The sequence below is a fragment of the Podarcis gaigeae genome (genome assembly GCF_964106915.1).
Source record: "Podarcis gaigeae genome assembly, chromosome: 7".
In the NCBI taxonomy this organism is placed as follows: domain Eukaryota; kingdom Metazoa; phylum Chordata; class Lepidosauria; order Squamata; family Lacertidae; genus Podarcis; species Podarcis gaigeae.
The window spans coordinates 57,432,815-57,446,817 of NC_139683.1; the positions used below are offsets into that span (position 1 = coordinate 57,432,815).

A 14,003-nucleotide genomic window follows, 5' to 3' on the forward strand; every position below is an offset into this window, starting at 1 on the left:
TTGCATGTTAAAACTAAGCTGAATGATGGCTAAGCATGAACAAGTCTATATGTGGGTACAAAAAAAAATGTCTGGTTTGCTCCTGCTACTATCATGCCGCTATCATGCTACCCACAGCCCTGCTGTGGTTTGCTTTAGTGTTACACAAGAACCCACGTTCAAGGTTTGTCTCACTACAGACAAAACTTAAGCTGTGGCCAAAGATTGCTCTTTGCTTACTGCCAATGGTCTGTCTGGGAGACAAAAACCACGAGCTTGGATATAGACAAATCATGGCTTAGTTCTGGTTAGTGCTTCGTCAGGAAGGAGCAAAGCAGCTGCAATTTTTGCAGTAAGTACGCACAAGCTCAATTTGTTCATGCTTAACCAAGGATTATCACTTAGTGTGAACTAGGCCTTAGTATCTTTTCTGGCTTCAGTCAGAAGTGAACTGTCAGTTTTACCCTACACAATTGATCCTTTACACCACAAGGTACATTGACATTTTTGCTCACGGTGCAACCATTTCTTCACATATGCAAATACTGCCAAGAAAATAGAAGCAAAGAGGGTCAAGAATGATAAAGTTTCCTCTCTAAAATTCTAGAGTGCTTTCACCGAACAAGTCAGTACACAAATTTTAAAATGCTACATGCCTCTTCCTCAATGTAATGACACCCTAACTATATATATGCCATGAACATCAGTGTAAGTGTTATTCATTGGACAATTAAGATGCCCAGAATCTTAAAAGGCTCTTGCAGCACCCCCCCCCCAAAATATACTATAATAAATGTGTTAGTTTTCAAAGTGCTGAAAGACACTTGGCTGTTTTTGTAAGTAAACTATGCACATGCTTGCATTCTTAGTATGGCTTTATTCCAGAAAGTCTATGACATGTGCCATCATAAATTTATTTATTTATTTATTTTATTTACTTGCTTGATTTATTTATCTCCCAGCTTTCTCCCAATGCAGGGCCCCAAGGTGGCTCACAACATGAATTAAAAAGAGACAGCAAGGAAGCTAGTTAAAGGAAAATGCAAGCCATGAAATCAAAGAAGCTGTTGGGAACTTAATGGCAATCAAATTCCAGATTGGTAATAATAATGCAATCCATGCCCCAAGCTTCCAAACAGTGTGCTTTTATTAATGGGGACATTTTTAAAAGAACTGGCAGCTTATGACAATTTCACATCAGATTGCACCCTAAAAATATGGAATTCCTGAATGAGCAGGTAATCGTCCCTCTTTAAAGGCTGACGGGATGCAAAAGTTGGTCAACCATTAGGAGTTCTAAATTTGAAACTCATTCCGGCATGCCGATGTGCACAACCTCAGGAAGGAATTTCTTATGTCACTTTGCAGCAATCTCTCTGGCATTACAGCAACACTGACAATCTCAAGAGGAAGCAGTATGTCCAGCCCTCGTCTATCACAAAAACCAGTTGACCGGAATTGGGAAGGAAGAGCTCTGGCAGTTATTTTTAGAACATTGGCATGAAGCAGAAACCATATCCCTGAGCGAGTGCATAACATAATATCAGTGGTTTGTTACAGCATACTTTTTTTGGGGGGGGGCGTTATGCAGCCCTTCAGTAAGAACATATGATAGAAGTTTCGCAGCAGAGAAAGATGATCCAGAGTGTAATCTGTGTCACGCTCATGAAAGAACTACATCAACTTGGAATGTGTTTACCATTGATGGACTTGCCTCAGAGTGGGTGGGAATTAAGGTCAAATTCATCTACCAATCACAGAGAAGCAGAAGTCAGCAAGAACCTACCCACGTCAACATCTCTCTGGGTGGTTAAACACTGGCATCAAGTAGCACATGTGCGGCACGCAGATTCTAAGGATTCCAGGGTATTTTCTCATTTGCAGTGGGTTTCCTTGGTGTTGCTAGATTCACATTAGATTTCCTTGGTGTTGCTAAATTCACATTAGCAGCTCACCCCACAGGGTTATATTCCACGGATAGTGCATAAAGCAGACCTACAGGCAACAGCTGCTTCATGAACACAAATGGCTTCTAGATCTTCTCTCTGGGTGTGCGCATACACACATATATATTACCCTGTTGTTATGATCAGAACAATATATTGTGAATTTTGATCTCATGCAACCAGTTCTCCCAAGCAGATACATGCTGAATCTAATGGATACCCCAATGCTCTTTTTTTTGGAGGGGGGGTATCTGGTAGCAGAGTCAGCAATCTTGCCCATGGAGTAGCACAAGACATGAAGCCATCAACACAATTGCACCCAAGTTCCCATTTCCAATGCTGTGAAGCTTCCTGGTACGTCAGAGAGCTCCAAACAATGACACAGGCACAAGACCTGTCATGAAGACAGCACTGTGTGACTGTGCCACAGCCCCCTGGCAAACCGTGGGGTGCTGCAAGGCGCTACACTACATCCAATGCTATTTAACATCTATATGCAGTCACTTAAGTTATATCTCCCTATGACTGCAGGAGAGCAACGTCATTTGGAAACAGGGGCCATGAAAATGGATGAGTTGGGCACCCTAAACTCCAGGCCACGGTGCACATAAACAAGCGCGGGTTATTTACCTTTTTATTCATAGAGACAATTGAGAACACCAAGTGCAATAGCGTTCTACTTATTTCTAATATGAATTCTACAAACAATTTAATGAGAGATTATCATTGCTTTGGGGAACAATTCTTGCAGGCTGAGGGTCACAGCAGAACCCACTATTATTAAATATAAATTTATTTAATCCTTCTTCTTGCAATCCCCTCAAGAAGATATGAATTTATAGTGGTAATAAAATATTTAAACCCCAAGTTCAATTTAGCTGGTACCATGCCAATGATTCATATCTTTGTCTTATTATATTCTCTCCACGGTCTGTCCATGCTATTTAAATATTAGGAGGTTTTCAATTACAGTAGAATATGAAGTCTCTCTCTCTTGTAAATATAAATATATATTAAAGTTTTCCTATTATAACTTTAATACTCCCCATAGCCTAAATCAATGGTCTTAAAATACAAGTGTTCCACACGAGAGCTAGTGAAAATATCCTTAGTTAATTTTTGTGTCTTAATCACACCCTTCAGCAAGAGAAAGCTTTGGTACATTTAACGCCAGGGACATATAAAACTCCATAAATGGTGTTCTCCTCTACTGTTTATCTCTTCTCCCATGGCCATCATCAGACATAAGGAGCTTCCCACAATGCACTCGAATTCATCAATCTCCTTGTAGTGCTAAATCCCGCTTAATGTTACCAACAAGGTAATAAGCTGCAAGCAGTAATTTGTTTAGAGACTGTAATGTGTGATGACTGACACCAAAATTGTTCAACATGACTGAAGGGTAGAGGAACAACAGGGCCACTTTTAAGAGTTTCTTTGCGTTGCCATGGGGTGGTGAAACTCCAAAGGACCAGTCCCTGAAGCTGCTGCTGCTGCTGCCTGGCTGGCTGGCTGGCTGGCTGGCTGGCTGGCTGAAGAGCTAGAGGACCAGCAAGTGAAAGCACAGCCTGGATCGTTTATCCAAGCAGCACCAGCTCCAGCTTCTTGGTTCTGGTCTGGCCTTCCCACACACAGATGAACAATCACAGGGAGATGTCCCCTGGAGCCACAATTGCTCCTGGATGGAGCATGCAGGAACATATACAAGCTCTTTTACAAGTGCACTGTTCCAAAGCATCACATGAAACTGTGGGGAAAGGGAAGCTCAAACTCTGTGAAGTTGCACAGCAACCTCTCCTTCCTCTCTTCTCCCACACTGCCCAGTCTTTCATCTGGTGAGACCATCTAACAACTAGTGAAATTGCAGCTACTGAGAAAATGCAAGAGCAGGGCCAGACCTGGCCTCTGAGGAGAGCTGGAGAGGGGTGATGAAGATGTTGCGGAGGGGGGGAAGGGGTTGGCACGCCCTGCCTCATCACACATACCACCCCCCTCAAATTGGTGGGCATTCTGCAAGTGTATGTGGTCAAACAAATAAATATAAGCAATAATATTTATTTTCTTACATTTATATCTCACCTTTCTCCCAATCATGGAACTCTTATGGGGAGGTGGCATAAAAAACCAAAGATATTCTAATGAAAAAAACTGGGAAATGAGTCACTGTCTAGAGCAGGAATGACCAACATGCTATCGTACAAATGTTACAGGAGTACAATTCCCATCATCCTTGAGCACTGGCCATGCTGGCTGGTGCTGATGGAAGTTGTAGAGTCCAACATCAGGAGGACAGCACATTAGCTACCATGCTCTTCAAATTTCACACAGCAAGCACCATTTCCTGCTAACATTGAATAAAGTCAAACCATTGACCTCTCTAGTCAAATATTATCTGTTCTGGCTGACAGTGGCTCTCCAATTCTCAGGCAGAGGGCTTTACCATCACCCGCTACCCTTTTGTAACCGAAAATGTTGAGGATTGAACATGGGATCTTCTGCAGGCAAAGCCATTGCTCTTCCACTGAACTCCTTCCAAAAAATAGAAAACAAAAAAGGGGTTCCTGCTTACTGCATTCACCACTCCTTTGAACATAAACAGCTACTTGAAAGAAACCATCCTAACTCTGAAAACTGTTCATATTTCAAAATTGTTCTCCTGTTTCACGCTGATGTAACAAAATGAAATAAAAAAGCAACAAAAGACAAAAGCAGACAGTTTCAGCCACCAGATTTCCCTGCATGTGCTGCCAACAACCATTAAAAAACCTCTCAGACCCATGACTCATCTGCTTCTGCTGGTGCACCTCATTCATAACTGCAATCCATTCATCAACACCAATGTGGCATTTAGTGATTAAATGAGGCTGGTTCTTTGCAATTCTTCTTTGAAAGAACATTCCTGAAGTGATTAAAAAAGAAAGAAAAGGCCCTCGCCTTGCATTAACCTTTGTAGAGCTCAAATCTTAATCAGCTTTTTTAAAAGACAAAGCAAAACAAAACAAAAACCACCGGACAAATGGCCATAAGAGAGTTGCCCAAAGTGTAAATAAGAAGTGGATCTCCAGAGTTTCGGAAAATAGTCTACATGGCCACGAGTGAGCTGATTAGCACACGCACAAAACAAAGCAACTTTGAAAGATAGAGTAAAATGGTTAGGCAAGGATGGGGGACCTATTGCAGTCCATATGCTGTTGAACTCCAGCTCCCAGCATCTCTGACCACTGGACATGCTGGCTGGGGCTGATGGGAAGCCCAACAACATCTTGGAGGGCCACAGATTTCCCATCTCTGCAGCAGAGTAAAAAACTGAAGAGCTGGCAAAGAGTATGGTAAAGAGTAATGGCTAAGGCATCAGGTGAGGATATGATGGTTATGAAGGAAGAGTGAGGAACGGTTAAAGGGGGGTGTGGTAGAAGTTAAAGATGAAGAAGACTTGGTAAGAAAAGGAAGTTTTAGAGGTAGATACCCAGTTTCGGATACCAATACCATTTTATGAACTATCATCTTTCCTTTTCTCAGACATCACATTCTTGCAATATGTTAACATCCGGGAACTCTGAAATGCTGCATTTATTTCCTAGTTCTTTTAATCAGATGATGTCAAAGAAATTAAACATAATCTAACCACCAGTGATAAATTGAATCCTCTCTTAGAAAACAATTAACTTCCATTAAAATACTCATTTATAACAAGAAATGACTGGAGAATTACTGAAGTCCTGAGATGAATAGAAATTAAGCAATTCTTTACTTGATAGATGTTACTAATGTGCTATTCTGGGAGCTCTAGTACTTGGGCGTCAAGATTAGAATGGTCATTAATAGAATTATAACTTCTCTGCCTAAATTCTCTGCTCTGCAACACACTCTATACACCCAAAATGAGCCTCAGAGTCTTATTAAATAGCAACTGCAATGCAGATCTAAGTGGGGGCGGGGGAATTGGTTTATAAGTGATGCAGGCTTTCCTTAGCATATATTCCAAAAGTATATTAAATTACTGGAAGATACTCCATCTGAGCTCACTTGGCAAGCTTCTCAGGCCTACAGTACAAGTATCAGTGGCCAGGACAATTACTATTCCTCATACACTTCACACATTTTTAACTTTTGGCTTATTTCCCTTCCTGTCCTTCTCATGAATTTCAGAGAAACTCCAGAAGCTGTAGAGAAGAAAACAGCTAGGTGGACTGGACTCTGGTGCACTCAGATTTTCAAATGTGTGTGTTTGCATGGGTACATAGACACACTTGAAACCCCAGGGTGGTGGTGGGGTTAAAACTGCTTGGGAAAACAAGCTGGAAATGGCTAACAAGAGAAAAGCTACACATATCCTGTGCCTCCACTTTGCTTCTCCTTATCAACCCTCCCCTCCTGGAAGCAGCTTTTTTCCTTTTCTGAAGGGGCCATCAAATGCAAGTTTGATTGCAATGTTGAATCTGGACACAGATGGACTCACAGATTTTCAAATGGATGTCCTGCATGTGAAACCCCAGGGTGGAGAGAAGGGTGAGGTAAGGTAAAGGTAAAGGAACCCCTGCCCGCACGGGCCAGTCTTGCCAGACTCTGGGGTTGTGCGCCCATCTCACTCAAGAGGCCAGGGGCCAGCGCTGTCCGGAGACACTTCCGGGTCACGTGGCCAGCGTGACATCGCTGCTCTGGCGAGCCAGAGCTGCACACGGAAACGCCGTTTACCTTCCCGCTGGTAAGCGGTCCCTATTTATCTACTTGCACCCGGAGGTGCTTTCGAACTGCTAGGTTGGCAGGCGCTGGGACCAAGCAGCGGGAGCGCACCCCGCCGCAGGGATTCGAACCGCCGACCTTTCGATCGGCAAGTCCTAGGCACTGAGGCTTTAACCCACAGCGCCACCTGCGTGAAGGTATAGGTAAATTACCATAACCCAATGGCCCTTTTAAAAAAGGAAAAGGCTGCTTCAGAGAAAGGGGGCAATAAGAGAAAGAAAAGTTGAGGCAGAAAAGTTCTGCAGCCCTTTTCCCTGTTTGCCATTTCCAGCTTGAAATTACCCTTCCAAGCAGCTTTCCCCCCTCGCCTCTCCAGAGAGTTGTTGTGTTATTTTCCTATTTTAATCAAAGTAGTTCTGGGAAGGCTGCCGAAGCAATGAGAAATAATTATGTGTGTGAACAGAGCCAGAAACGTGACTGAAGTATTTTAAGAGACATGCATACCATCTTACCTCATTCCTTCCGTTGACCTATTCTGATAGTTACGATAGAGCTGAGGGATGCCCAGCATGGCTTCAGTGAACACGGCAAGGAAGCCCAGAGTTTCAACAAAGATAGTTGAGTCAAGAGAAAGGTAAGTGATGTATCCTGTGACTCCCGTGAAAGCCAGAACACATTGCACATAATCTGTAAACTTGTTCCAGTGCCAGAAATAGTTCAAGTCAAAATCTGAAAGACAATGTTCATATTTATAAATAATAAACAAAAGCACAAAAATAACCAATTCAATCAATAGTCTTTGGACATAAGGGGGTGGGGAAGTAATATTAGAATACCCAAGCAATGAAAAGAAACCAGCACAAACACTAAACTGGGAGATAAACTTGAGAATTTGACACACACACTAACAAAAAATCATTAGTAACGAGCAGTGATAAGAAGGGTGAAGGCGGTAAAAACCAAGCATGTGGTGATGGATAAAACTTAGAATATGTTCATGGTACACTGCAGGGCAGCAGAATGAGGGATATTTAGATGACACAGGGTTCAGACACATGCTGCTATGATTTGCCACTAACCATGAGAAGGCTGCATCTGTATACATGAGAGAACAAAAAAGGGTGATCATAGGGCCAAAACACACTTTGCATTATTTGTGAAAAGTATTTCAGCCCAATTCCAGAATCTACCTAGAATGCAGCCCTCCAGGCCTCTCTACCTTGTCCTTGGGACCCCTCCCTTCTATTTCCAGGCCACATCCATGAATGGTCCTGCTCCATGCCCTCTTCAAGTGTTTTTGTCTGTTTTTGTATGGCGATAATAATGCTTGCTTGCTTGCTTGCTTGCTTGCTTGCTTGCTTGCTTGCTTGCTTATTTACTGACTTGCTCACTTGTATGGATGGGTGGGTGGAGAGGTGTAAGTATAGAAACCTCTGATTTTTGCATACCTGGAATGTAACCTACTGCATCCCATGCTACAGCCAGTCCCCCCCCCCCCAGCTCCATCTACCACTGGTATACAGACCTGGAAGGAAAAGTTCTGGAGGAAAAGTTACCCATCCCTGATTTAAGAAAAACAACAAGAGATTGAAACAAAAGCCATGCTGATAAAGCACTGAGATATTACCACAGAGTACCACGATCATGCCACAGAACGAATGGCCACCAACAGAGAAGTCTGAGAATCTCACACATACATTGTCTCACTTACAAATTCCCTTTTCAGTCAGTATGGTTTATCTGGTCTTTGAGCTTGTTTAGAATATCTCCAGAGCCACGGTTTGGGGCATTGTACTGTACAAACGACCTTTGCAAAGAGATGCATGCACTCCCAATGATGGTACAGCTCACAAGCATATGTCCCCTTTCAAGGTACAGCTCATACAACTCTCTTTATCAGGAATGGGGAACCTGTGGCCCTCCAGGTGTTTTTGGACTCCAGCTCTCATCACTCCCACCCCAAATACCCAACGGTCAGAAATGATTCTCCTATCCCTGCTGTATGGGGAAATATGAGCAAGTTTTACATTTGCATGCCACTAAGACATGGAAAGCGGATGCTAATCATTCCCTCATTTTCTTTGGTCCAGAATTGTATCTAAAGTTAGTGCACACTGATGGGCTTGTGCACATGTTACACTGGAATGAGAGGGAGATATTACTGGGTGCTTTGCTGGAGAGAAATCAGTTATCAAAGTTATGCTAAAAGCAGTCAAATGCATTCTTAAGGGTGCAATTAAACAGATGTATTTTTTAAAAAATGCAAGTCTATTTTGGTGCATAATAATTTTTTTGCTCTGTTTCGGATATCACCAGCCCTTTCTTCCAAGAAGAAGTAAATAATGTCATGTTGCTTTCCAGAATTTCCTTCACCACTCCCTAATGTTGCTAATCTTTCCTCAGATAACTAAACTAGTATTTTAAATCATCACAAACAATAGGGTTTGAATATTCTGCAAAGCTGTTCTAAATAAGTCACGTTACATGGCAAAATAATTACTTCTAAATGCCTTGGAGAAATATAAATAAAATGATATAGCAAATGACACACCTGTGAAACATTGCTTCCAAAATTCACCCAATACCTTTGTGGCTTTAAAATATATTTTAAATGACTGCATCAGTCTAGATTTGGGATGATTGTTTAGCAGCAGTTTATTTAACCCTTCCGTTCTACATCTATGATGGCTAACAACTTTTTAATGATATAGATATAGAAAATGTAGACAAAGACCATAAATTGCACTGTTACAACTTTTAACACATAACTTGATTGTTCTCCAAACATTTAATTTCACTAATTTTGATGGATAATATTTTAAGAGTGTTGAAGCATACTATAAAAATAAACAAGAAGAAAAAGATCTTGTCTTCTATAGAAACCAGGTTAAAAGCAGCAGTTGTGTACACACTACCAAAAAGAACAACCCAAAGCAGGTCTGAATGTACACTATCTCCTAAGAAGAACAGACAAACAAGAAGAAATAAAAGACAACAGGACAATACTGAAAGGAGTATTTGCTCGGAACATTAAAAATGGAAGGAGTTTCTTCTTCCTCCCTCCAAGTTCTACACAGATGAGCATTAACTTTCAGAGGGTAGCTATAATGAAACTCCCTACCCTATTACAGTCCAGTTACCAGCTGGCTATCTGCTCTAACAATATTTCAGAAAGCAGTGTGCCAGATTCCATGTGCTTGTAACAGAAAAGCAGGCTTGAGGGGTCTGGTGAGTACCAGTTTAATTGTTGCCAAGTGGTCTGTGATAGCAGGGCTCATCAAACACAGAGGCAAGCCATGCACTTCGGCTTCCAAAAAGGGAAGCTGCGCTAACGAAAGAAGCAAAGGAGGCAATCCGCTTTACATTTTTAAAAAGGAATAAAAGGCAGAGTGGCACTGAAATCCTATCCCATGGGTTAGTGCTTGTGATCAATAGTTTAAAAGCCGATTAAAACTTCACTCCTTCTACACAATGGGGAGCTTGAGCAAAAGCCTCCGCCATATATTAGCCAATGTGTGGAGGGAGCAGCAGAATCATGTTTGCCAGCTCTACTCCTAATCTACACGCTGCAACATCTCCTGGCATCTGCAGGTTGAGAAGAAGATTGGCGAGGGAGCCCTCAAAGCTCAAAGCCTGTACACTTATGGGGGGCAGCAGGGCCAGCACCTGGCACTCTTGAGCAGGTGCCAGGGCCACAGCACCTGTCAAAACCTACTTTTATGCCTGCTCTCGGCCCTCCTAACCCTGAACAGCCATATCTAAGCTCTGTTTTAACTCCCAGCAATACCTGCAGCTTTGCATTATTCTGGGACACTGTGAGAAACCAACAACTCTTGCTTGGAGTAGGGCTGGGCGATATCTGTTTTTCAACATTGTGATATATCACCAACTAAACATAACGATTATACCGATATATCGCAATGTCTGAAATAAGGATGGAACTATGTAAAACAGGCTTCCTCAACCTCAGCTCCCAAGATGTTTTTGGCCTACAACTCCCATGATCCCTAGCTAGCAGGACCAGTGGTCAGGGATGATGGGAATTGTAGTCTCAAAAAATCTGGAGGGCCGAGGTTGAGGAAGAGGTTGAGGAAGATGTAGAGGCATTGGCTGGCTTCACAGCTTTTCCTGCACTGTGATTTTTGCATAGTGTGTGTGCACGCGCGCGCGCACACACACACAAATCATGAGTTATGCTATATCACCAGGTAAATAATTATGAAACCAATATCATAATATGGACTTCAAACCAGTTTTGGACAATATATTGATATATTGCTCAGCCCTAGCTTGGAGCATTGCCATTCCAGCCAAACAAGGCTGCTAGGACCATTGACAGGGAAAGCCACTGCCCTAGACCCCCTCAAGCCCAAAGTCAGCCCCAAATGGGGGTGAGGACAAGAGCACGGGACAAGCACATCCAATGGGTAAAGTGAAAAAGCGCAAGCTTGCTTCCTCGTTATTCACAGCTTCTAAGCACCATGAAGTTTGCCCAACCTCATCGTCTGAGCTATACATCGGCTCCAGTCCACTTGGCAGCCTCCCTTGGCTGTGTTTCATTGGAAAAGTGTCAAGAGATTCAGTCACAAATCTTCTACATACCTTGACGTTTGGCTTGTCTTCCTCTATCAATAAATAGGCAATTGCCAGGCCTAAATTAATGTATATTGAATACCAAACATCCTCTCTGAGGTTAGTCATAATACCATTAACTTTTCCTGCTTCAGTCTTCCTCAGTTACCCCACTCCTGCCTCTATGGGCCACTTCTACTCCAACACCTTGTGATGTGGAGTCGAGTCTATGGGCTAATTCACAATATGAGCTGGCAAGAGCTGCTTTCCCTGGCCACACTATACATTGTAATATAGGTGTGGTGAATTAATAATCTAAATCATAGTATTTTTTTCCCACTGATATGAAAAGGAACACCTGATTTCTCCCCCCCCCCAACACACACACACAAAACAACAACAACAACCCATATTGGTAAAATGGTTTGATGTTACTGAAAGTTTGATATAATTCACCAGCGAGCTGGCCTTTCAAAAGTGCAATGAAAAAGGCAAAAGAGACTTTGCACCAATTTTAGTTGCTAAGAGCACGCAAGCTCTTGAGCTTTAGGCACTTCAACCGAAAACCACACGCACACACCCAAACACAGAGCTTTATAAAATGAGAAAGCTGCAAACTGCTCTGTCTGTTCCATCCAGGGTCACATCTCCAATACAGCAAGAAGAGGGGGGGTAGGGGGGAGTGGTGCAAAATGACCTGGCAACAAGCCCTCCCAAGAACCACACACAGACGGAAGTGAAGTCAAGATGACACTGGTTTGCAGTGAAGTTAAATAAGCCCCCCAATGTGTATTCATGATGTTTTTTGCACAGCCACGTGCACAGAATTGCTACAGCACTATTTCCTTCTTGCAAAAAGGAGCAACTGAAAGCACACGTATTGGCCTGGTTCATATGCCACGTTAAACTAAACGTGGTGCTGCAAGCTACTGAAATCGTGGGTATTCCTCCCCACTCCTGCAGCTGGTCTGGCTCAACCTTACGTCTAATCCTGGACTCATGGTTTGCTCCCCACAAATAAAGCATGAGTGGTATGACAAGAATAAATCTTGGTTACAAGCTCAGGGCTTGACTGCATAGAAGGAAACCATCAACCTAGATTTTGACATCACACGAAACCAGGCTATGGGTTAGTTCCTGACAGTGTGGAAACATGAGTGGCAGCGGAGCAGAGTGCCCAGGGCCCAGGAAAGGGAGGTGCAACAGGTACATTGTAGCCTTGCACAGGTCGAAAAGGGGGCCCGATAGCAAAAAATTCCCTGGGACCTCAGAAAATGTTTGCATATACAGTGGTACCTCAGGTTACATATGCTTCAGGTTACAGACTCCACTAACCCAGAAATAGTACCTCGGGTTAAGAACTTTGCTTCAGGATGAGAACAGAAATCGTGCGGCAGCAGCGCAGCAGCAGCAGGAGGCCCCATTAGCTAAAGTGGTGCTTCAGGTTAAGAACAGTTTCAGGTTAAGAACGGACCTCCGGAACGAATTAAGTACTTAACCCGAGGTACCACTGTAGTGTGAAGACTAGCATTTACATCTTGTGCAATCCTACATTAAATGCCATGACACATCGTCCAGTCCCCCCCCACCGCTTTCTCTTCTGCCAAGTGCCCCACTTCTTTCAGCCAATCAAGAGAGGCGATACTAAAGTTCCAGCGAAAGATTTGAGAAGGCAGGCTTGCCTAGCCTCTCATGCGGGTGACGTGCCTCACCTACTGAAGGGACTGCCATCTGCTGGCGAAGCGGAGCGTGTGTCAGTCAGCACTGACATCAGCCCGCCTTCAAGCAAAGGAGGGCTAAGCAACTCATTGCCCCCAGTATCATGAACAGATGAAGAGCAGACTACATCTGGCAGAATTATTTTTTCCAAACAACTCTCCTAAGAATCAGGAGATAGTTGATATTTGCACTGATTCAAATTATATTTGTAAAGGTCTTGATAAAAGCAAAAACAAAAAACCCCACTCTACCAAAAGAAAACCCCACCAAAGATATTTATACTTACTGGATTATTCTTCATCTCTGTGTATTTTGATTTGTACATTTTCTGACAAAAAGTGTTGTTAAATTGGAATTATTGGTTAACTTGAGAAACAGTGTTGCGCAACTCAAGTTATTTTGGCCAACTTGCAACAAGCTGCAAAGTTTGAAGGGAGCTCTTGCAGCATTGTTGTTGTTTTGGTCAAGTGAGCACAGCTAGGTACTGCAATTTTTACTTATATTTAAAATTTTGCTTACAAATAAAGCTGAGACTGACAGAAAGAATGGTGAAGCCCGGAGAACAGTTTTACAGTTGAACAAAAGGAGATCAGATTCAGGTAGGTAGCCGTGTTGGTCTGATGCAATCAAAATAAAAAAAATAATAAAAATAAAATTGTCCAGTAGCAACTTAGGGACCAACTAAGTTTGTTCTGGGTATAAGCTTTCGTGTGCATGCACACTTCTTCAGATACACAATTGGACAATTTTTTAAATTTTTTTATTAAAGGGAGCTCAGTTATAGCATGTAATATTTTACTACAGAGGAAGGTGGCAACTTTAGTCACATCCCAGCCAAGTCTCCCTTAATTTTGTCTCATATAAATAAACTGGAAACAGTGGGCAAAACAACTCTCAGAATTTTCCACTCCTGTTTAGGAGCAAATCGTTAGGTAGGTAGTTGGCTCCTCTAAAAATCAAAGTATTAAATGTATTTGAATTTACATAGGAAATCCCTCACAACACTCCACATCTGCATTTTTGCATTTTTGCCTTAAGGTCTTAGATGCTAGTTTTGTGTGAGCTTTATGTCATAGTTCATAAAAATTATGATCCATAATATTA

General features: G+C 42.4%; 1 protein-coding gene across 4 annotated transcripts in view; it reads right to left on the reverse strand.

Annotated features, from left to right (window-relative positions):
- Positions 1-14,003, reverse strand: part of SLC66A2 (solute carrier family 66 member 2) — a 54,953-nt gene that overhangs the window by 11,992 nt on the left and 28,958 nt on the right. For 3 of the 4 annotated variants that reach the window (XM_083747055.1, XM_083747056.1, XM_083747054.1), the window contains one exon: positions 7,121-7,337. The exons of the other annotated variant lie outside the window; for it this stretch is intronic. In XM_083747055.1, the coding sequence (XP_083603181.1) occupies positions 7,121-7,337 (217 nt within the window). The remainder of the gene's footprint in view (positions 1-7,120; positions 7,338-14,003) is intronic. 4 annotated transcript variants of the gene reach the window in all.